This window comes from Girardinichthys multiradiatus, chromosome 12, assembly GCF_021462225.1.
Source record: "Girardinichthys multiradiatus isolate DD_20200921_A chromosome 12, DD_fGirMul_XY1, whole genome shotgun sequence".
In the NCBI taxonomy this organism is placed as follows: Eukaryota; Metazoa; Chordata; class Actinopteri; order Cyprinodontiformes; family Goodeidae; genus Girardinichthys; species Girardinichthys multiradiatus.
In genome coordinates, this window is record NC_061805.1 from 47,163,174 (window position 1) to 47,185,683 (window position 22,510).

A 22,510-nucleotide genomic window follows, 5' to 3' on the forward strand; every position below is an offset into this window, starting at 1 on the left:
CTCATTTCCACGGGGCATGTCTATTTTGATTTTATTGTTGATATATTTTATACAATTTTTTGTCATTATTTTTGTCTCTAATCTTAAAACAAACAACAAAAAAACAAAAAAAATACTTTCATTGTTTTTATTCTCCAAGTGACCCTAAAACCATTGACGCTATACATATTTTTATGTCAAATTTATTCATCCATGAGGTTTGTCCAAAACACTCACCTTTACTGATGAGGAGCTGTGACGTCACGGGGTGAAGGCAGCTTTTATTTGGCTAGCACCAGCTTGCAAACTAAGTGCCAAAATATGCAAAACCGGCCCATTTATTGTTTCCTTTCGCCTGTGATTTTATTCATTATTGTTTTGAGTGTGAAAACTAATTCAAAGTACATTAAAACGTATATCTCAGGGAATTGGCTTGTACTTCCATTTAATGTATGTGATTTAAAATGAAGATCAGGTATGCACTAGCTTTCTGTTTTTTTTTTTTTTTTTTTTGCTGATTAGAACATCCAATTATTTTAAAACATGAAACAATTACTTGTGATAAAAAAAAAAAAAAAAAGGTATATTTTTCTAAACTAGAAAATATGTGCTTTGCTTTCATGGATGAATCCTAAAAGAAAATTAAAGTTATATAAAATGAAACGTGTTCATCTCAGCATGGAGGGGGAATAAAAAAAAAAAAAAAGGAAAACTGCATCACATGACCTCCTCGGTTATTTCCTGCAGCAGCCTCTCCTATCTTCTCCTCTCCTCGGCTGCACGCTCCTGCCTCCCCGCCTGCCACAGCTCAGCAGCGGTGTGGTCGCTTCGAACCAGAGCTAACGGAAAGGAGAAGAAAAGACCTCCGCACTGAAAGGCCTCCACCTCCCTGGAAACCCTGCTACACTCACTGCGGCGGCGGATATAGAGCAAACACACAAACAAGAGACGCTTTGTGTCGACTTTAGTTTGCTTTTCTTTTATCTGAACACCTCGGTAGAAAAAGTCAAATCTCATAATGGCGACAGCTCCGGTGTCTGCCCCTGCTGGCTGCGGCCCCAGCCCCGGACCGGGAACGGAGCTGGTCCGCGGACAGGCCTTCGACGTCGGGCCTCGGTACAGCAACCTCTCGTACATCGGGGAGGGCGCCTACGGGATGGTGTGGTGAGTTTTACTCAAAGTCTCCGTTTATCGTCGAAGCGCTTCTGTTATTTCTATTATTTTAAATCTGTTAAAACTCAACAATGTCATGCTTTAGCTAGCGAGCGACGGTGCAAAGCAAGCGCCAGTAAGAGTGAGGAAGGGGCCGTTTGTTTGTGAGGAAAACGGATTAAATCACGGTGTTTGACCAACGGAGAGAGGTTCGGATGCAAAACCTGATGATGTTTAGCTACCTGTACCAAAACATAGAAAAAAAAAACTGCTTTTATTGATTCAAAAACTTAAAAAAATATACATAAAGCTAATATCCGTGACATATACTATGGAGTTATCACGCTGTGCAGGATCCTCCTGCTTTATATTTGCAGGAGTTGAGAAACTGTACGCCTCATGAATGCACGGTTATCAGTTTGAATATGTAGGTTTTTAATCACATATTTAATCACAGTTTGAACGTGTTGAACTCATGCTACCTGTGCACTGTTTAGATGTGATTGCATAATGTGCCTGAAAATGTGTTGTGGGAGGATCTCAAGGGGGTTTTCTCGTACCAGCAAAATTTCCCGAAAGGGTTAAAATACGTCGAAAACAAATCATTTCCAATAAAAGAGGGACATTTAAGTAAGATCATGTATCTTGGTGAACAGTTGAGGAAGTTGTAGCATCTTAAGATACAAACTTCTTGCCTATTTAATGCTCTTTTATTTACGTTAAAATGTATGAAAAGTAGTGTGCCAATTTTTTTCATTAATAGATCTGATCAAGTATTAGATAGGAAAATACAGGAATATTGGAAGTTTCTTTTTTTCCTGTTCATTCAATAAAATAAGAACTCAGACCATTTTCAGTCAGTCATTTTCAGTCAGTCATTTTCTACCGCTTATTCCATAGTGGGTCGCGGGGGAGCTGGTGCTTATCTCCAGCAGTCTATGGGTGAGAGGCAGGGTACACCCTGGACAGGTCACCAGTCCATCGCAGGGCAACACACAAACAACCATCCACACACTCATTCATACACCTAAGGGCAATTTAGAGTTACCAATTAACCTAACAGGCATGTCTTTGGACTGTGGGAGGAAGCCGGAGTACCCGGTGAGAACCCACGCATGCAGGGGGAGAACATGCAAACTCCATGCAGAAAGACCCCCAGCCAGGAATCGAACCCAGGACCTTCTTGCTGCAAGGCAACAGTGCTACTAACTGCGCCACCGTGCAGCCCATTTTAAGTCTTAAACGCGTAAACCAACACTATTATTTTAGACTGTTTTCATTTGATAAACAGATAACGGTTAAGGACAGATTCTTAGATCAGATAATTGTGATAATCTTGCAATTCCTTCATTTTTCAGTTGGATTATTACAGCTATTTATATAAGTATTCTCAGGAATAAAAATCTGAGTTGGTTAATACCGGAATCGGCCTCAACCTCAAAGAGAAATGGAAATTAGTGTTGGCCAGGAAAAGCCTAAATTATACCGCTTTACTAAAATTGGACTGTGGGAGTATTTATGTTGTTGTACCAGCAAGAGTTATATGTAACATTTTATTTGAAAGAGTTAAAACAATTCAAATGTTACTGAGGTCGTGTACACGAACGCAGCTCCATATCATCAGGGGGGAAAAATGGCAACCCCAAATAAAATGGAAAGAAAATGAAAGGTAAACTTGTTCTGGTGTTTCCAGTTTGTATGTTTGCAAAAAATAAGTAAGTTCAGTAAGTTATGTCCAAACTAATGATTCCATCTGATAAAAGGATTAAACAAACCTGTAAGAAATACCAAATTATTAGATGGGGGGGGGTGTTAAAAGTTTGAAAGGTCTCACAGTTTACATTAAAACCTGCAACATGTTGGGACTCATAATCAAAGGAAATACTAATTTTTTTTAAAATGTTTATAATGTCCCACCAATCATCCTGGAATGTTCTGCCTCTTTTATTGTGACAGTCCTTTTGTTCGGCCTAAAATTCGTGTCTTACCGTAGAATATATTTTCACTATGTAGCATTTGAAACCAAGCAAACTCTAGTTTGTATTTATTAAAACATTAAATATTAAGATATGAATCAATTCCCACTTTTTGATGCAAGCTGCCCCTGTTTTGGGCTATATAACTATATGCTTGCATATCAAATCAGTTGACCTTTGGTATATAGGTCGCTGCAAGCAAAACCAGATTATTTATGATTTGGAAAAATTCGACTGATGGTTTGGTTGAACAAAACCATCAACATTAACCCCGATTATGTCGCCAACAGGAATAAAATGTTTACATCGTGTTTAAAGTTTTTGAAGGGATGGTTTAATCGCCAATGGATTGAGGATTTTAACAAACCTATTTAAAAGCAGCATTAAAGAGCCCAGATTTGAGCTGTTTTTTTATTCAATTCAATTCAGTTTTATTTGTATAGCGCCAATTCACAACACACGTTGTCTCAAGTCACTTCACAACAGTCAGGTTCAAACATTCCAATTAATCCTAACAATTGAACAGTGCAGTCAGATTCAGTTATTTATTCAAATTGGATAAAAAGTTTTTCTGTCTAAGGAAACCCAGCAGTTTGCATCCAGTCAGTGACTTGCAGCATTCACTCCTCCTGGATGAGCATGTAGAGACAGTGGACAGTCACTGGCGTTGACTTTGCAGCAATCCCTCATACTGAGCATGCATGTAGCAACAGTGGAGAGGAAAAACTCCCTTTTAACAGGAAGAAACCTCCAGCAGAACCAGGCTCAGTGTGAGCGGCCATCTGCCACGACCGACTGGGGGTTATGTCTTCTGTTTACACTGAAATGGTCATCAATGCTCCAATGAATGGACAGAGATCAGAATCAGCATCCAGATGCATTGAGACAGTTTATGCTGTCTTACATTTGTAGATGTATTCTTGATAGACTGTTTTACTGCATTCAACCTTAAACTGAACACACTGTATTGGATTACATTAATAGATCCTTGTGTCAAACAGCAGCAGAGTGGTTCTTTTATTTTCTACGGCAATACGAGCTCTGCTTTCTTTGAACTGCTGTTTTCTCATTCTGGCTTTAAAGCCAGTTGATGAGAATTTTTGTTTTTTTTTTGTTTTTGGTGTGAGAACTGATAAATCCACATCAGCACATAACCAGTGCTGTATCCGGTAAGAACTTCCTATAAAAATATCAGTAAACATACAGTTAATAGATATTGATGGTGCCTATCTGCAGCAGTGATTGGGCGATACTGGGGTTTACCCTGGACAGTTTACCAATCCATCGCAGGGTAACACAGACACACACACACCAAATATGAGAGAAACCAATTAACAGTCGTGTTTTTGGATTGTGGAAGGAAGCCAGAGTGTTCGGAGAGAACCAACACGTGCACGGGGAGAACATGCAAACTCCATACAGAAAAACCCCAGGCTGGGAATCAAACCCATGACTTTCTTGCAGCAAGGCAACAGTGCTACCAACGCTTCCACCGTGCAGCCAAAACCAAGTGAATGCATGAAGTTTAGAATACACAGTGAGAAAGAGCAAAATAATCCTTTTTTTTTTTTTTTTTTTTTTTTACTTTGAAACAAAAGCAACATTAGGCTGAAATATTTAAAATATAGACCTGACATGTTAAGGACCATCAGTTGTTTTTTATCAATGCATACCCAGGGGCTTTTTAAGAGATCTGTTTAACTAACTCTAACATTGCAGATTGCCCTTACATGTAATCTGAAGCTGGTTATCCTTCTCCGTAAGTCCACCCAGAAGTTCTGATTCTAGAAACGTTAATGTAAAGCGGGGGACGTTTAAATCAGAAAACCAGTCAAAATAAAGAAGAAAAGGAAAAAGGCTACTAAACATTCAGATTAAAGTTTCTTTTTAATCCCACAATATCCTTAAAGAACAGGTTGATCTGTTTATTGTTGATGCTTACGTTATATTTCAATGGATTTTGAGCTTTATGATGGTGAGGATTAAGGCCTGATAGACAGCAGGTAGTAGTTCTGACGCTGTCATTTGTACCTCTAGCATGGGATGGTTACCGGTGAACCAAGGTTTTAATAAGTTACAGTTCCAAAACCCCGGAGACAAATTTGGTTGTTTGGAAATGCGCCCGGTTGTGAAAAAGACAGTCATGTGGAAACAAAGCGGACGCCACCCATCACTCTGGATAAGACTGTTTTGAAATGGCAGCTGTTAAGATACAAACATGCCTGTTAAGTATCCGACTGCAAGCTGGTTTCTGGGAGCAGATACGCTGAATAACTAACCAGTTATTGTTAGTTTACGTTCCCAGTTTTAGCTACAAGTTACAGAACAACAAAAAGATACAGCATTCTGTGCAATAAGTACATTTATTCGAAAACTAATACTAAGTTGAATCTGTCCTAATTCAAATGAGTCAGCTGGCTTAAACAGGGCTGAAAATATCTATAATAGTTTCATAATCGTAAGGATTTTTAGGTATTTATCATAATTTGAATTAAATGTAATGGATACACACTATGTTAAATACCTGTGTACAAAATGAAAGAAGGAACCAAATGAAGATGAGTGAATACAAATGGGGGTACAAATTGATGGAGTAAACTGACCTGAAACTAGAGTTTTGTAAAATGATGGAAGCTTAGGGATACATTTTCCCATTTCTTTTAACCTTCAACTTCAAAGTATGGTCTTACCTAAACTTCCTGTGTTCACACCTAAACTTCCTGTGTTCACACATAAACAGAAGACACATGGCTTGTGGTCTTCTGAGCAGCTCGAGTTGATAAATCACTCTGGGGAATTTTTCTTCTGTATTCAGATCTGAATCTCCTTTCTGAAATCCTTCATCAACCTTTGTGGGTTAAACTTTGACGTTTTTAGTTTTTGAAAACTCTTTTAATGAAGTTTCTGTTTGTGTCAATTTGAAATTATAACTTCAGTCCAGGAGAGTGACTGTTAACACTTGGTAAAATATTTAAATTTGCTTGTTGTTCTATATATTAATAATGTTTCTTTATGTTACTGTGACCAAAGTAAGGTGGGATTGGATTTTCTGTAGAGTTTACATGTGAGTACTTAAATATTTCTTGCTTGAAATGGCTTTTTTTGTTTAGGTTAGGCGTGTTGTGGCCACTCTTGTGAATCTCTGGAATGTTTTAATCCATTTGTGGATCTCGTCTGGGCACGTGTGAAGAATTCCTTGCAACCTTGGAACCTATAAATATTCTTTTAAAACTAAAATTTGGATGATCTCCCTAGATAATGGTGACCTGCATAAGTTTATTTCCTAAAAAACAAAACTTGAATATCGAGTGAAAGCAGATCTTTAGAGTTTATAATTCCTGCTAATGCCATAATCTTAGGTGAACACAGAACCTAAACAGGTGAGCACCTTTCTGCTGGTTTGTTGCCCCTGTACACTGCGTTAGAGTGCTGTGATGGGTGGAAGAGGTTGGTAAATGCAGACCACTTTAGAAATATTTTTGTAATAATTCATGTTAGGAAAAACAACTCTTTAGCATATTCTGGCGTTGTTTCGGTTTTGTTGGAATGCTATGGCGTGCTCCGAGGTCTCAGAGCGAGCATGCATCAGCCTCAGCCTCCTTGCACTTTTCTTGCTGTTATTTTTGAAACCTGTGGTTTTGAACCACTTGGGACATTTTTCTTTGATGTGCAGCACCCTGCAAAAGTGGTGTAGCATATATCTCAAAGACATCCCTGGGTTAGATTCGGAAATATTCTTGAAATAGCCTGCGAACGTTCTCTATTGTCAGGTTTCAACGGTTGCATTTCCATTAAGCCCCTTTTAGTTTGGTTTGTAGAGGTGGAAACTTTGTCGTCAAAGACTGAATGTGGTTTGGTGCAGTGGAAAAGGCACAACATGTAAATAGTTATGTGCAGAAATTACAAAGAAGCAGACATGTACTGTTTGTCTAATAATACAGTTTAATAGACTGAAGAATTACTGAAATGTTTTGCTACAGTATTTTCTGTTGGGATCCACATGTACTTCCTAATCAGCTTGCATGTTCTTGCACGTTGCCTAACAAAGTTCGTAGCGATGCCTCTTTGTTTTGGACCATGTGGAACAAGATTATCAGGTTAAAAATGATCTCAACCTGGTAAAGAATTGAAGGGAAGTTGTATAGCTGGGAGACATGCGTCTTCGGTGACGTGAAGGTGTTTAGGTACGTTTAGAAATAGTTTCATTTTGGTTGACTTAAATTTATTATGTTTTTAATTAGTTGGTAGAGGAGATTTAGTCCTAACATTTACATGAGAGCTGTTTTAATAATGTAAACATATTTACAAATTGGCACATTAGCAAAGCAACTAATAACAAGACGACATGCTGTAGAAATTCACCAATCTGGCTTTTTGTGGTCAATACTGATTTTTCACTTTTTTTTCCTCCCCTCTGATTTAATGGTAAAAATGGAAAATAACATGTACTAGTTTTGAAAGCAACAGAAAATAAAGTAATTTCAAGATTATCCCCAATTATGCATCAGTTGTGCCTAGTAGCGAGGCATGGTTTAAGACATCATGCAGTCATATAGTTTATTTTCAACAGCTGCATGCTAAGGTGTGCAGAACATGTGGGGATAAGATTGAAAGCGTGATCTCTAAGGTTTATAGAATATGAAAAAGTACCACCAGGGTAGGTGCTCATGTAACACTTTCTTATGAGGGTCCTGTTTTATCCTTCAGATCTTCCCAGTGGATGAAAAGCACCCTTTATTTTGATTGGACTTTCAAGGCACAGCAGCAAGGCTGATTTGTTTTGTCCAACAATGCTTTTTTTTCCCCTGTGAATCCCTTGATTGCTTTTCCTGGAAAATCTGAACTTTTCAGTCAGGTGTTGGATGTGCCGCTTTTTTCCTATGTGTTGATAACTAATAATTAGAGTTGAGATGGGTACCATGGTAACTAGGACAATGGGACCAAAACTTTTGTTCTCACCTTGTCTGTTTATCCTGCTGGCTTTCTCGGAGTGTAGTTTATCAGACAGAAATTGTCCTAAATTGCTTGTGCTTTGGTTGGCAGAGCATACAAAGATGCTTTCCAGAACCTTTCATCTCCTTAAAGGTTCAGTTTTTGAGATCTTCTTCACTCTCCTGAGGCCCTGGGCAGTTTTTGGACTGTTTTGATGCAAATAACATGAAATCCCGTATTGTTTTTTGGGGGCGGGGCTACTGTAAATCTGCCAGTTAGATCATCTATAGTATACAGAGCGGTGAAAAAGTATTTGCCACCTTGCAGATTTCTTCTCTAACAGATTTGTCCTGTTTTTTTTGCCTCGAGTGTTTCAGACCATTAAAATAATTTCAACACCAGAAAAAGACAACATGAGTAAACGCCAAAAGCTGTTTTTCCCTTTTGATAAATTATTTTTTAACTGAAAAAAAATCTCTCCAGCCAGGCCCTGTGTGCAAAATGAATGTTTTTGTGGCGACTATGAGATGGGCAACTCTTTCCTCTTGATAGTTAATAACCTCTGACCTTAACTGAGGCAGGTGAGACTCGCAGTGTTTTAGATATAGTTCTGCATTCTTTTAATGCGTTCTTTTAATTACAATAGGCTGGCCTCTCATGGGAAGGATCACCACTGCTCAACGTCTTCCCCATTTCTGAATAATTTCTCGCACTTTGGTTCGCTGGATTACCAAAGCCTTAGAATTGACTTTAGAAATAACCCTTTCCAGACTGATGGATGTAAATGAATGTTCTTGAATTTAATTAGATCGGACAAGATGTGTTACTTTTTAAAACTGTTTAGCCTATTTCATATTGTAGGACAGGTCCTATTTAGGTGATTTCTTGATTCTCTAGGTCTGGCACTAATCAAGCCTGGGTGTGTTTAATGAACAGGTGTCAAACTCCAGTCTTTGGGGGCTGTTGTCTCCACTTCAACACACTTGAATGAATCAGTTATGACTGAAATTTAACTAGACTGTCCAAAATATTTGGTATCGGTTCATTTATTTAACCAAGGGGGTCATTTACCTTTTCACTCAGTGTTGGTTTGGATAACTTTTGTTCCCTTTTTCATTCCCTACGTCATTTGAAAACCGCTGAGGTTATTTTTGTCTCTTTAAAGTTGTCTGATCCAAAGACATGTAAGGGGGGAGAACAATTTTTTTTATAGAACTCTGGGATCTCGCTGACAAATTACTGGCTGTGATATAAATTCATCTTAAAGTTGTGGCGTCTTTTGTGTGTAATAAACCACTGCTGGTCCAGTAATTATAGAAACTGTTAGAGTTGCGGGTCGGAGTTCTGATGAACTGAGCTCCCTCGATTTTTTCCTGCCGTGGTCCTTCTTAATATACGGGTATCGGTTGAGTAGGGTATTTAATTGAAACATCTGTTATCCACAGAAAATGCTATCGAAGGTCACAGCCTTACTTGTGTTTTACCATTGTCATGTGGAGGTGCTTCAGTTTTGATTAGTGTTGCCTGACTGATCTGCGCATGTTTCAGAGCTCATATTCCCTCACAACCCTGAACACCATCCAGCCTGTCTGGAAGGAGCGGCTGGTTAAATTAAGGCAGCTGCTGAAAATCTCTTTTTTTCCTCTTGTTCAGTCCATGTTTTTTTTTGTGAGGTAACTGCTTCACACAGTGATCAACTGGAGAAAACGTTATCCATACCTTTTTATTAAATAGCTATCTTTAAGTTTTAGCAGGAACCTATTGGTTATAGTTGAATATTCTTTTTTGTCTTAGTTTTTTAAAATGTAACTGAACTTTCCATAAATTAGATGTTTCTGGGGGTTTTTTTTTACATCAGGCATAGGCATCAAAAATAACTCAAAAAGGAGCTGAGTTAAAAATAAATGTGGGATATTTATGTTTTTATGGAAGGAGAAACACTGAATTAAAATGGTAAATGACTGAGTCCAAACAGTAACACTAATGTAACTAATGTTTGTAGGTTTGGTCCTTACCTTTCTAGAATGTAAATATAACTTCTGTTATGCCAATTTGTGTATGCATCAGTAGAACAGTACTTAAAGGAAAATTATGCTTTATTCATTCCTACACTTTAAGTCAGTTTTTTTTAAGCAAATATACAATTTGGGTTTTCAACAAATGGCAAGCACATTGTTGTAGTAGTAGTAGTAGTAGTACTAGTAGTTTATTTTTACTACCAGCACTACTTTATCCTCAAAGGATTTTTTTTTAACCAGAGCTGTAATCAGACTGTGGCTAATTGATCTTGCTGATAATTAGCCAGAGATAGATATATACAGTGCTTAAAATCAATATATATATATATATATATATAAATATAAGATGGGAATAAAAATATTTAATTGCTGAATGTTTAAAAACACTTTTCTTTTGCTTGCATGGAGCACAGGTGGTTATTCACATCAAGTTATGCCAGATCCATCCTTTTAATGTTAAGGACAAGGGGCCTTGATCTTGATGATGGAGGAGTATTAAAAGCAATTTCCAAACTAGATGGATAACTGAAAGAAATTTTAGCACGATGAAATAAAGAGCTTTATTTGATCCGAGGCAGTAGGAAGCACACCTCAGCAGCCTTCCCAGGCCTTTTCTGCCAACGTATAGCTTTTTTTTTTTTTGTCTGCTCACGTCCCTAAAGCCATATGCTGCAATGCTGTCCGTGGTTGTCATGTCAACGCCTCTCGTGTGCAGTTCCGCAGCTTTTTTTCTCGATGTCACAAAAGATGCAGAGACAATAAATGTAATATTGAGTGAAGGGTGCTAATGTAATCAGAATCAGCTTTATTGCCAAGTTCGTACATACAAACAAGGAATTTGACTCCGGTACACTTTGCTCTTTTGTTCTGTTTTTGCATTACAGAATATACAAATCTACAATTTACAAATATACACATCTAATAAAAAAGGTGCATTTGCAACATCTGTATGCTGTTGTTCTGTACTCTATTGAATGTTCAACAGAGAAACAGCCTGGGGGAAGAAACTGTCTCTGTGGCGGCTGGTTTTAGTAAACAGTGATCTGTAGCGGCGACCTGAAGGTAAAACTCTAAACAGTTTATGTACAGAGTGTGTGACCCTAGACCTGTATAAGTCCAGGATGGAGGGAAGGTCAGCTCTGATTATTCTCTCTGCAGTCCTGATTATTCGTTGCAGTCTGGACCTGTCCTGTTTTGTGGATGAGCCAAACCACACTGAGATGGATGAAGACAGGACAGACTGAATGATGGCAGTGTAGAAGATGACCAGCAGCTCCTGTGGAAGGTTGAACTTCTTGAGTTGCCTCAGGAAGTACAGTCTCTGCTGGGCCTTCTTTCGAACAGTGTCTATGTGTGAAGACCATCTCAGGTCCTCAGAGATGGTGGTTCCTAAGAACCTGAAGTGGTCCACGGCCGATACAGTGTTGTTGAGGATGGTGAGGGGGGTGGTGTTCTCCGAAAGTCCACCACCATTTCCACAGTCTTGAGTGGGTTCAGTTCAAGGTAGTTCTGACCGCACCAGTGTACCAGCCGATCCACCTGCTGTCTGTATGCAGACTCATCACCGTCCTGGATCAGTCCAATGACAGTGGTGTCATCTGCAAACTTAAGGAGTTACACGGACGAGTCCGATGAGGTGCAGTCATTTGTGTACAGAGAGAAGAGGAGTGGGGATAGAACACACCCCTGGGGGGCACCAGTACTTATTGATCTGGTTCGGGAGAAGATGCTCCCCAGTCTCACCTGCTGCTGTCGGTCTGTCAGGAAGCTGTTGATCCACAGACAGGTGGAGGCTGGGACGTTGAGCTGTGTGAGCTTCTGGTGGAGGATGTCTGGTATGATGGTGTTGAAGGCCGAGCTGAAGTCTACAAACAGGATGTGATGTGATGTTTAAAGGGTTGTTGGTGTTATTCCTGAAAAGACTGGGGGGTGCATAGAAAACAGAGCTACTGAAAAAATTAAATAGTTAAAAGTTCATTATTTCCGTCTGAACAACGAGGTTTAATGAGAAACAATGCTCGTTTGGCATTGAAACAAACATAGTTGTAGTGTCTAAGTTACTTTCCTGCCTTACTGCCTCTTTGCCTTTTAAAACGCTTTGATGCTGCATTAAACAACTAGCATCACCAAATATATTGTAGGCATGGAGAGCTTGAATGCAGCGCACTTGGATGATTAACAAACACTTATTGCAGTTTTTGCGGTATGGATATTGCACAGTGATATGGTGATGACAGTTAATATTGTGCAGACTACCTCTAAATTATCTAAGCAACAAACAGCTGGTTTTGTTGGTAGCTACAGTTCCAACAGAGCGATGCACCAATTCGTTGGCCAGTGTTCAGAACCGGCCAATTTTAGTCGATCAACTCTGTTCAGGAGGTCAATACAACCTTTACTTTTGCATTAGATCAAGAAATTTTGCTTCTCTATTAACACATCAACCAAAACTTTGTACTTTCAGTGCACTTCAGTTTCATTTCTATTGTATGAAAGTTATTGGCATGTTTTGATCTGTAAACGATAATACATTTGTCATTTTTTATTTTGTTTTAATTCAAACTTACTATATATGTCAAAGAACCTGCTGCATGTGTATTTCCTCCCATATTGTTTGTTAATCCTTTGTTATAGAGCACAAACAAATGACAGACTTGACAGAAAACCAGAAATTTGTATTTTGGTAATCAGTAATTGAACATTCTCCTGCTACTGATAAATGTCTTGCTTTATTTCTCTTTCTTAGAATCTGAAAACCGTAAGGAAGATAGTTTTCCCCACTTGAGTGTGCAGTATAACTGTAAACATTTGGTTTTACTGTAAGGATCTCACAGCATGCTGATTTTAGTTTCTTAATAGCCTCTTGCTAGCAGTTGAGGATGCTCATGTTGAGGCTTTTCAGTGGCTGACGCTTCAGATTGGCTGTGCTCTGAGCCTCTTAACAAAAGCCTCATTTCGCACACACAATGGCAGGACACCACATTACCGTTTGTGATGATATTCAGGAGCTGCCGTAGCGTGCTCTGCCTTTTCAACCCGCCTACGTGAACAGTTAGATCATTGGGGAGTGCTGCTGAAGTGGTCTGTGCTTATGGAAAGTTTTGCATCTAAAGCCGTTTGTTTCTTTTGTTCATGCAAGATCAGGAAGATGTTCATCGTCTCTGTCATGAAATCCTTTGTTATATACTTTTCTCCTCAATCTGAGCAGCTTTTGATTTGCCTCTGAACTAAAACCACTGCTTCCTTTACACAAATTTCAAAACCCATCCTGCCTCAATTTATTTTTTCTTTTGAATTTGTTTCTCAGAATAAACTCTACATTTTAAGCTACGTTCCCGAAAAACTGATCATTACAGACACTTTTTAACAACCACAGAATATTGTGCTGAAATTCAGTTCTGTAACTTTAATATAAGAATCTGCAATCAAACAGTGGATCGGTCATGCAGGCTTGAGGTTGTTGGGTAACATTACAAACCTGATTCAGCTCTTCAGGAAAAAAACACTCGAACAAGAATATTGTGTCGTTACAGCCTGAGTACTTGAAAATGATACATTTTAGTTCACATAAATGAGATTAATGGTGTTTGTCGCTTTGTCCAATAAAGCATTAAACATCCTAAGAGTAGAAGAAATAAAATTATACTTTCTAAAAAGCATCTATAATTGTGTGGAAATTAGTTGCCTCTAAATGTCCGAATCCTGATAAATGTATGAATGTCTGCAGCTGTAACAGGAGAACGGCGTTCAATTTCTACAACTAACCTGTCAGAGGCAGCAAAAACCAGGTGTTTTTATGTAGGGGTGCACCGACGCCAATTTTTTTTTTTTAAACTGACACTGTCAGGTGTTATAAGGTCACAATACATCTTCAATGGTCTAATCTTATTTTGTTGAACAATATTCATGAAACAATACAGACTTGTTTTACCTGCACATGTGGTAGTGCTCTCCAATATAAAAGAAAAGTTTAGAGCATTGCAGTTCCTTTAGTCTTTAATTTTTTATATTTTAAAACGGAACAAAACTTCTCAACAGGTTAGACAAGTAGATAAGATCGGGTTCACATGTAAGTATCGGCCGATCTCCCAAAATTAAGGAAATCGGGGCTGATTGGTTGGTGTACCCCTGGTTTTATGTAGATTGAACGTGCAGATGCTGGAAAGGTGCTCCTGCTGAAGTGTTGACACAAATCTTTGCCCACCCTTAGAGTCCAGAATGCAAATAAAAGTGGTGGAACCAGACCATCCCAGCATTAATCCCAGATTGTTAGAAACGCTTACAGTAAAAAAGCAAAGTCCTGTCATTACAAAGTTTGTGCAAGCGCGTAATTATTAGACTGTAAATGAACTGCTCCGATCCAAAACTGTGACCAGTGGGATTAAGCCTTACAACTTATTTAAAGTCACTCCAGTCCAACATCTATGAAAGGGTGGAACTGCAACAAAATATAAATGTAGTTCATGGACACACTTTTGTGTTTTGTCGCATTGGAGAGTGAGGCGATGCAATCAGAATAACAACCTGTGATCTGAACAAGTAACCTCTTTGTTTCACTATTGCTACACTCTGAAACTGAATTAAAACCACATGTAACTCACTGGCAGTTTGTAATAATCAACAGATTTTTAATAATTAAACCTTCTGCAGGAAGGACCAAAAAAAACCATACCGACCCTGCTGCAGCATGTCTGCTCAGTTGAAGCTTACAATCAGTTGCTCCTGGTGTAATTATCTCAACACAGACGCTTAAAAACATCCTCAAAAAAATGACGTTTACAAGAGCTTTTCTACCTCAGCCCATACAGGTAGCTAAAAGCAGATGTATGCAGGTAATTTCGTGTCACTGACTCATTTGAATGCACACTTTGCAAAACACTGATTCAGCAAGTAATCTGGCTTTATAAGTTTGCATACACAAATGTCCTTTAACAACTTCTCATAGTTTAAATTTAACAGGAAATATAAACTCTGCATGAGTTTGAATATTTCATATGTTTTGTTGCAGTCATCCCCTAGTTCAACCAGTAAGAAATGTTTAGGACTCTCCTGCTAACAAACTCCACCTATACTTCAGATATTTTTTTGGCAGGAAAAAATGATTTCATTTTCACCACTGATCTTGTTTCTTCGTTTACTGAGTCCAGACTTTTTTTGATCCCCCTCTGATTTGGAGCAAAAGTGTTTGACCTGCCTATTTATTTAGTTTTGCCATGTTTGATGCTCTGGTTCATTCTGCCATCTGATCTGTCCTCTGGAAATGCCACCGTGGCGCCCATCACCATGGCAACCCTTCTGCCTCTGACATCAGTACCAGCGCGCCGCAGCCAATGAGGGAAAGAACAAGATCCTCGACACTGTGCAATCTTCTTGTGTGATTCAGGAGAAGATGTAATTTGGGTGCCCACAGCTGCCAGGACGAGCCCAAAAGTTGCTCGTTAAATACACAAAACAGTCAGAGCCCACAACTGCTTTGGTGCAGCCAAAGCATGCTCCATTGGGGTCTGACGAACAGATTTTATAACCATATGTTGTTTTATATATATGCATCTTAAAGAGTTCAGAGAAAATGAATGCGGAGTGCTTTGCTAAAGTGACTACCTCGCTTGTGCTTTGTCAGGGGGAACAATGAAGGTCGTTAGGTGATGCACAGTTGGTCCATCAGCTTTGATCTCATCTCATGGCCTGATTTTCTTTGCCGGATTGTGCTTACAGAAGCTGCAGTTTTCTTAAAATCTTCTCGTGTGTGTTCACTCCTGAAGACTTCCTAATTTGGGTCAACCTTACTGATGAGGTTCAGTCAAGAGTGTTGAAAATCTCTCTCCCTACTTTGTACCTTTAGGATTATACAGTTTTATTGAAGTCTTGATGTAAGAACAAAAACTGAAGATTTTCTTATCAAGCAAAGCTGCGCACATTGAGATGCTTCTGATGGACCCTAGCATCCTTTTACAAGAGCAGTCTTTAATTGTTGCATAAATGAAAATCACTTTAGGTTAAACAGCTGGCTGTTTGTTCATTCAGAAAGAAGACAAATATTGATTTATCAGTGAGGTTTATTTATTACTTTGTTGTATTTTATTCTAGTGCCCTGGAACCATTCGGTTAATCTGTATCGGTATTAGACTGCATAAACATAAAATTCTTACAGCTGAGCTGTTGTAGCTGGTAAATTAATGCTTTTGACTTTAGCTCATGTTCTTCAAGTCTTTGTGTTGATAAATCAGCCGTGTCTTCTTGCTTTTGGGTCTGGCTAAATGACCAGAATGACTTGTTCCGGTTTATGGGACACGTTTTTGGACAAGTTTATATTACTGCTCAAGAAAATGTCTGTTAGCTGCTTTTGTATTTATAATGGCTTGTCTTCATTTAGTCTATGGGGACATTGTTGATCCAAAAAGCAACAGAACACCACCCGAACCGGGCAATCCGTAAACCTCACACATGGGGAACGTTGTGGTGTCTGAGCATGGAAATGAAAAAACACTTGTGAACAAGCTGCTGTTTATAGAAGCATCACAGTATTTTAACAGTTTGTGCCTTTGAGGCTTGTAGCACTGTAGATTAAACGTGCTTTAGTCTGCAGATATTCATTTTTAAGTAAACATGTTCCTACAAACAAATCTTTGTTTGCTGATGCAGCAGAGGTGATACAGATTTGTTTTATTAGCACAACTCAGACCATTTTTATGGAATTGCTATGATGTTCTTTTACTTTTTAAGGATATAATTTTCAGAATTGACTTAATCCGGATCAACTTTATTGGCCAAGATTGTGTGTGCATATAAGGAATTTGACTTTGGTTTCAAGCGCTCCCTGCGTACAGAAATTAAGTATATAAGGACCATTATGTGTGTGTATTTACAGCCCTTTTTTATGTAATGTAAAGGGGAAAAAGCAGGATGTGTTAGTGAAAATATGAGTATCTGCCAGCCCTGGCTGTAAGGTGTTCATTGTGCACATTAGAGAAACAGTCTGGGGACAGAAACTGTCTCTGTGACGGCTTATTTTAGCAACAGCACTCAGTAACGGTGACCTGAAGGTAAAAGTCTAAATGGTTTGTGTTCAGGATGTGTGGGGTCTGCAAAGATGTTAGCTGCCCTTTCCCTGGCACTAGACCTGTACAAGTCCTGGATGGAGGGAAGGCCAGCCCTGATGATCCTCTCTGAATGCAAACTACCAAGTTAACTTTAACTATGTGTGTTTGACCTGATATCATGGTACTTCCTGTGATGAATGAGTCAAATTAACACAAGTTTAGATTCTTGGAATAAGTCTCTGTTAAATGCTTCTACTGGACAGATTTGCACAGACATCCCTTCTCAATGCAACACTTAAGATGGTCTTATTTCAAGTTAATTTAAAACAGGAAAAGCATGTATTTATAAGCAGTCTCAGGTTCGAGTCCTGATTCCGGAGACCTGTGCTGCATGTCTTCCCCTTCTCTCCACCACTAGTGCTGCGAAAAATAAAAAAAGGAGGAAAGTTTGTTCATCAAAGTTACTTCCTTTTAAGTTTAATCACTGCTGGGTCTTTTTTGTCAGGAGAATTTCTTGTGCCTCAGTGAAATGAAAGTCTACAATGTATGGAGGCTCCGAGGTGTTTTTCCAGTTTTGTTTTTTTCTTTTTGAACATTTTATTTTGATATCAAGTATTAGTGTTAAAGCCTTATTTGCCAAAATGCAAGCATTATTCAATTCAAAAATAATGTAGTAATCCCAAAGGGAAATTAAATGTTGTAGCTCATATTATGCAGGTTTTGTTGTAGATGCTGACGGCATTTTGCTAAGGTTAAAATAATGTTCCAGAGATGTCAGTCGGATTAAAGTCTGAGATCTGGCTTGGCCACTCCAGGACATTCACAATGGTTCTGGAGTCACTCATTCGAGATCTTGGATGTCTCTGTACATTGCTGCATTCACCTTTCCCTCTTTCCAGACAAGCCTGCCAGTTCCTGCTGCTGCAAAAACCTCCCCATAGCAATATGCTGCCACCACCATGCTTCACTGTAGGGATGGTATTTGCCTGGTGATGAGCGGTGCCTGGTTTACTCCAAACATGACGCCTGACTTTCACACCCTTAGTCTCTTAGTCATCTTAGTCTCACCAGACCAGAGAATTTAGTTTCTAATGGTCTGAAAGTCCTTTAGGTGCCTTTTGGCAAACTCCAGACGTGCTGCCACATCCCTTTTTACTGAGGAGTGACTTTTATCGGGCCTATCTACCAAACAGGCCTGATAGGTGGATTGCTGCAGAGATGGTTGTCCTTCTGGAAGTTTGTCCTCTCTTCACAGAGGAAGCCTCGAGCTCTGGCAGAGTGACCATAGGGTTCCTGGTCATCTCCCTGACTAAGGCCCTTCTCCCCTGATTGCTGAGTTTAGAAGCAGACATTTTTCTGTATCCTTCCCCAGATTTTTGCCTAAGGAGGACCTTTCTCGGAGGTCTACAATTCCTTTGACTTCATGCTTGGTGTTTGCGCTCTGACATGCACTGTCAGCTGTTGGACCTTTAGGACAGGTGTATGTCTTTCCTAATCATGTCCAATCAACTGAATTTTCCACAAGTGGACTCCATTTAAGCTGTAGAAACATCTCATGGATGATCAATGGAAACAATGTTCACCTCAGCTCAATACTTGGGTAAATGGGACTTCTTAGTTTTCTATTTTTAACAAATTTGTTACAATGTTTTTCACGTTGTAATAATGGGGTGTTGTGTGTTGAATGCTGTGGAAAGATTAATATGATACCATTTGAAATATGACTGTAACGGAACTAAATGTGGAAAAAGTGCAGTGCTGTGAATACTTTCTGGATGCACTGGTAACTGTAATGGGGGAAAATTCTTGTTTTATTTATGCAGACATGGACGCCAAGCACTAGATTTGCCAGTAACTGAATTTTCTGAATACATTTTTGAGAAGTATTAAAATCATATAGGGACCATGGGAACATCCATTTGCTCAGGCTATTACTACTCTATAAACTTAGATCACCACTTGTGGACATTGCATTTCCTCACACAGCACATCAGCCAGAACGTGTTCTCTGAATCCTGCCTGGTTTTCAGCCTCGTGATGCCTTTAAAGCCTCAGATCTGAACTTCAAGCCTGAATGTTCATGTCTGCACTGTGAGCTTCTTTCCTTCCTCCTCTAACCCTGCCTCTTTAACATCATCCTGGGTACGGTCCTGTTGCATAACACTGCTGCAGAGAAAAAGCCTTGCATTCTTATTGCCATGGAAACACCCCCCACAACCCCCAAACACACACACACACACACACACACACACAGGGTTCCTCTACACACTAAGCATGCTCAGACAAAATGATACATGCAAAGGGAACAGGGAACGCATCCAACTATAATGCATTGTTGCACAGAAGAAATCCTCTTGTCACAAGGAGAGCTTCTCTGTAAAGATCGAATGGGTGTAAATGTGCACAAAAATAAGCAGATGCTTGTGTATTAAATGCACTTTTAGGATTTTCAATGGAGGTTCTGGTTTACACAATCCTACCCAGGCTATGAGGAAAATGGCAGCAGCTTTCATGCTGGTGTGCATATTACTATTTATAGAGTCCCTACGTGGTCTTAAAAAAATTCTTTGTTTGGCATCTAGACCCTCTTAGATCATTGCTTTTTGTACCCAAATTTCCAGGCAATTTAGTTTGGAAGTTTAAGATGGAATATGTCGGGGCGGTAGATTTTTAAACAAAGGCAAACAAAAAGATTGTTTTAGCGGTACTGTACGCCAGCCACCATCTCTGTGCACTCAAAGGATAAAACCAAGGGACATGGGATTTATTTGCGTCCATGTGAGACAGGATCCACCATCAGACATCTGAGCATTAAGCTGCAAGCAGTACACTGCCTGTCATTTATCAGGGAAATTTAAATCCACAGCCTTTGCTGCAGCCTCGGGTTCAAAGGTCGTCAGAGTTCTGTCGAGGCTTTGCTGATAAGGCAGAGGCATTCAGAACCCTTTCAGTTAACTGACGGCATCATAAAACACACTCAACTCTTTGTACTTTGCACTTCCTCAACAAGTTCCTTGTGGTTTACTGCTGTACAAACCGATGGCAATCTGACCTCAGTAAGTGTTGTAACATGTCTTGTGAAACTAAAACACTTCTTGTTAATTAAGCCACCAGTTTTTGTTTAATTGAATAAAATGTCAAGGGGGAAACTAGGATTAATTTTATTTACGGTCATTAAATGACTTGAAGGCATTATTTCTCAGTGTTATGCATATGGAGATGTGTTGGTCTGAATTATGGTGGCTGATACCTGATATTAGCTGGTTTATTAGCTGGTTAACTAGTCGAGCTATCTGGTCGGGGAGCCATCCTGCAGTTGGCTGCTTAACAGACGTAGTGCTCATAGCTTTCCAATAGCAGTTTTCTTTTTAAACGGCCTTATTAGGACTAGTGGGTGGCACCTATTTACTTTCCATGCTGGCTTTGTTTTTCACAACTAGAAATATGTCCAGCCACATTTCTTTCTTTTAGCCAGCTGACCGTCGGTGCACAGCAACAGGTGGCGGAGGCACAGCGAAGCATTGCTGTCTTATTCCAGTTACTGCAGTGCTTTGTCTGGGATCTCATTAAAAGGGCTTTAAACCGTAGCAACTGCATGATGTAAAGCCTTGATATCTCAGCAGCCACACAATGACTATTTTAATTTCAACTGGAAATGAAGGGTTTCCGTCTTCGTATCAAAATGTAGCAAGTCGATAAAGCTCCTCAGAGAACATGCAGGTTGTTGATTCACATACAGACCAAAAAAAAAGTTTTTACTTCTAATGCATTTTATAAACCAGGGGGAAACTCCAGATTTTTCCTATTTGATCACCAAATTCGGATTCAGCTTTATTGCCAAGTCAGGAAAGAAACTCAAATACTTGTTTTTTTGCAACCAATTCAGCGCACTCCACACATTTACCCAATTGGAATTATGCAGAAATAAATTAGCAGCAATCTTATGCAGATTGTGCTTATGCCACTTTACAAAAAATGGGAAAAACAAACATTACTGACCACTTCCAAATTATAATAATCAGTGACAAACCGTCTCTTTCCTGATCCAGATTTCAGCTGCTGTCTGTACATGAGAGTATCTGTTCGAGTAGAACAGATACATAGAAAACTATTTACTCTCCTCCCACGCACACATGTGCGCACACACACACACACACACATTCCTCTGGAGTGAGTAGATAGGATGGTCACTCATATTTCCCTTGCAGAAGGCTGGCACATTTGTGTTTACATTTTTGTCCTTACACCCCCATCGCTATAGCAACTCATTTCTGATTTTGTCCCATTGTGTGGGTGTTTTTTTTTTTTTTTTTTTTTTTTTTTTACAGACATGGGGTTGCTTGTAATGTGCAGAAATAAAACAATGCTTGGCTGGGTGTAATGGTGAAGCTCTGCGATGTTGGGGAAACCATAAATATTGCAACCCTTCTAGATCTGTTATCTTGAATTGTGCAGCAGCATTGCACAATTACGTTTGGTTTAGTGACTGCACCAAATGGCTGCACGGTGTTGTAGTCTGGAATCAGATGAGCTGGCAGAAGGCATTTGCATTCAGTGGCAGCACTGGTAGGTCAGCAGGACTTACATGAAACTTCAAGTTTCTGCACAACACTGAAGAAATTGAATGAGCATTTTGTGATCACACAACCCGGAAATCTAATACATTTATGTATACTGTATGGAGTTATCGGCTAATAAAATGTGAGTATCAAGATGCAGGGACATCTTAATAAACTAGAATATGATAGAAAAGTTCATTTCAGTAATTCAATTCAGTAAGTGAAGCTTGTATCGTTTCCACACACAGTGATACATTTTTGCTTATCACTGTTCATTTTTATTGTGTTTTATAGATGGATATAAGCTCAAATCGTCTTCTCTGAAAATGTATGTATTACTTAAAACCAATAAAAACGATTTTTAATCCAGAAATGTTGTGCTACGGCCGATATGGTCATTGGGCAGACTGCTGACCTGACGGTTCTCAAGGAAAAGAAGGATAAGCCACAACATGCTACCCATTCAGAGTGCTGTATCCTAGCATATTAGTGGAAGGTTGAGTGGAAGGAAAATGTATGTAGGAAAAGGTGCATATGAACCTATGTTTACTGTAGCTTCAGGGAGGTGAGGTGTGAAGCAAGGCCTGTTCAGGAGTTTGGGGGAATTTACAGTTTCTCAGTACTTCAGCAGATCCACAGGCTGATCGCCTCCATGCCATGCCGCATTGATGCAACAAATAATGCAAACCATCCCCCAACAAAATATTATGTATATAAAGTACATTACATGAAATGCGTATAAAAAATATTTATTGGTCTTAATATTTTAATTTTCTGAGAATTTTGGAAAGTGTAGGAATTCAAAATTAATTCCACCTGAGCAGGTATAAGACTGCCAAGCAGGGATCAAACCA

At 39.2% G+C, this 22,510-nt stretch overlaps 1 protein-coding gene across 1 annotated transcript in view; it reads left to right on the forward strand.

Annotated features, from left to right (window-relative positions):
* Positions 1-705: 705 nt before the first annotated feature.
* The window catches only part of mapk1 (mitogen-activated protein kinase 1), a 39,742-nt gene continuing 17,937 nt past the window's right edge, over positions 706-22,510 (forward strand). Inside the window, exon 1 of the mRNA XM_047381327.1 lies at positions 706-1,143. Within this exon, the coding sequence (XP_047237283.1) occupies positions 998-1,143 (146 nt within the window). The 5' untranslated portion in view covers positions 706-997. The remainder of the gene's footprint in view (positions 1,144-22,510) is intronic.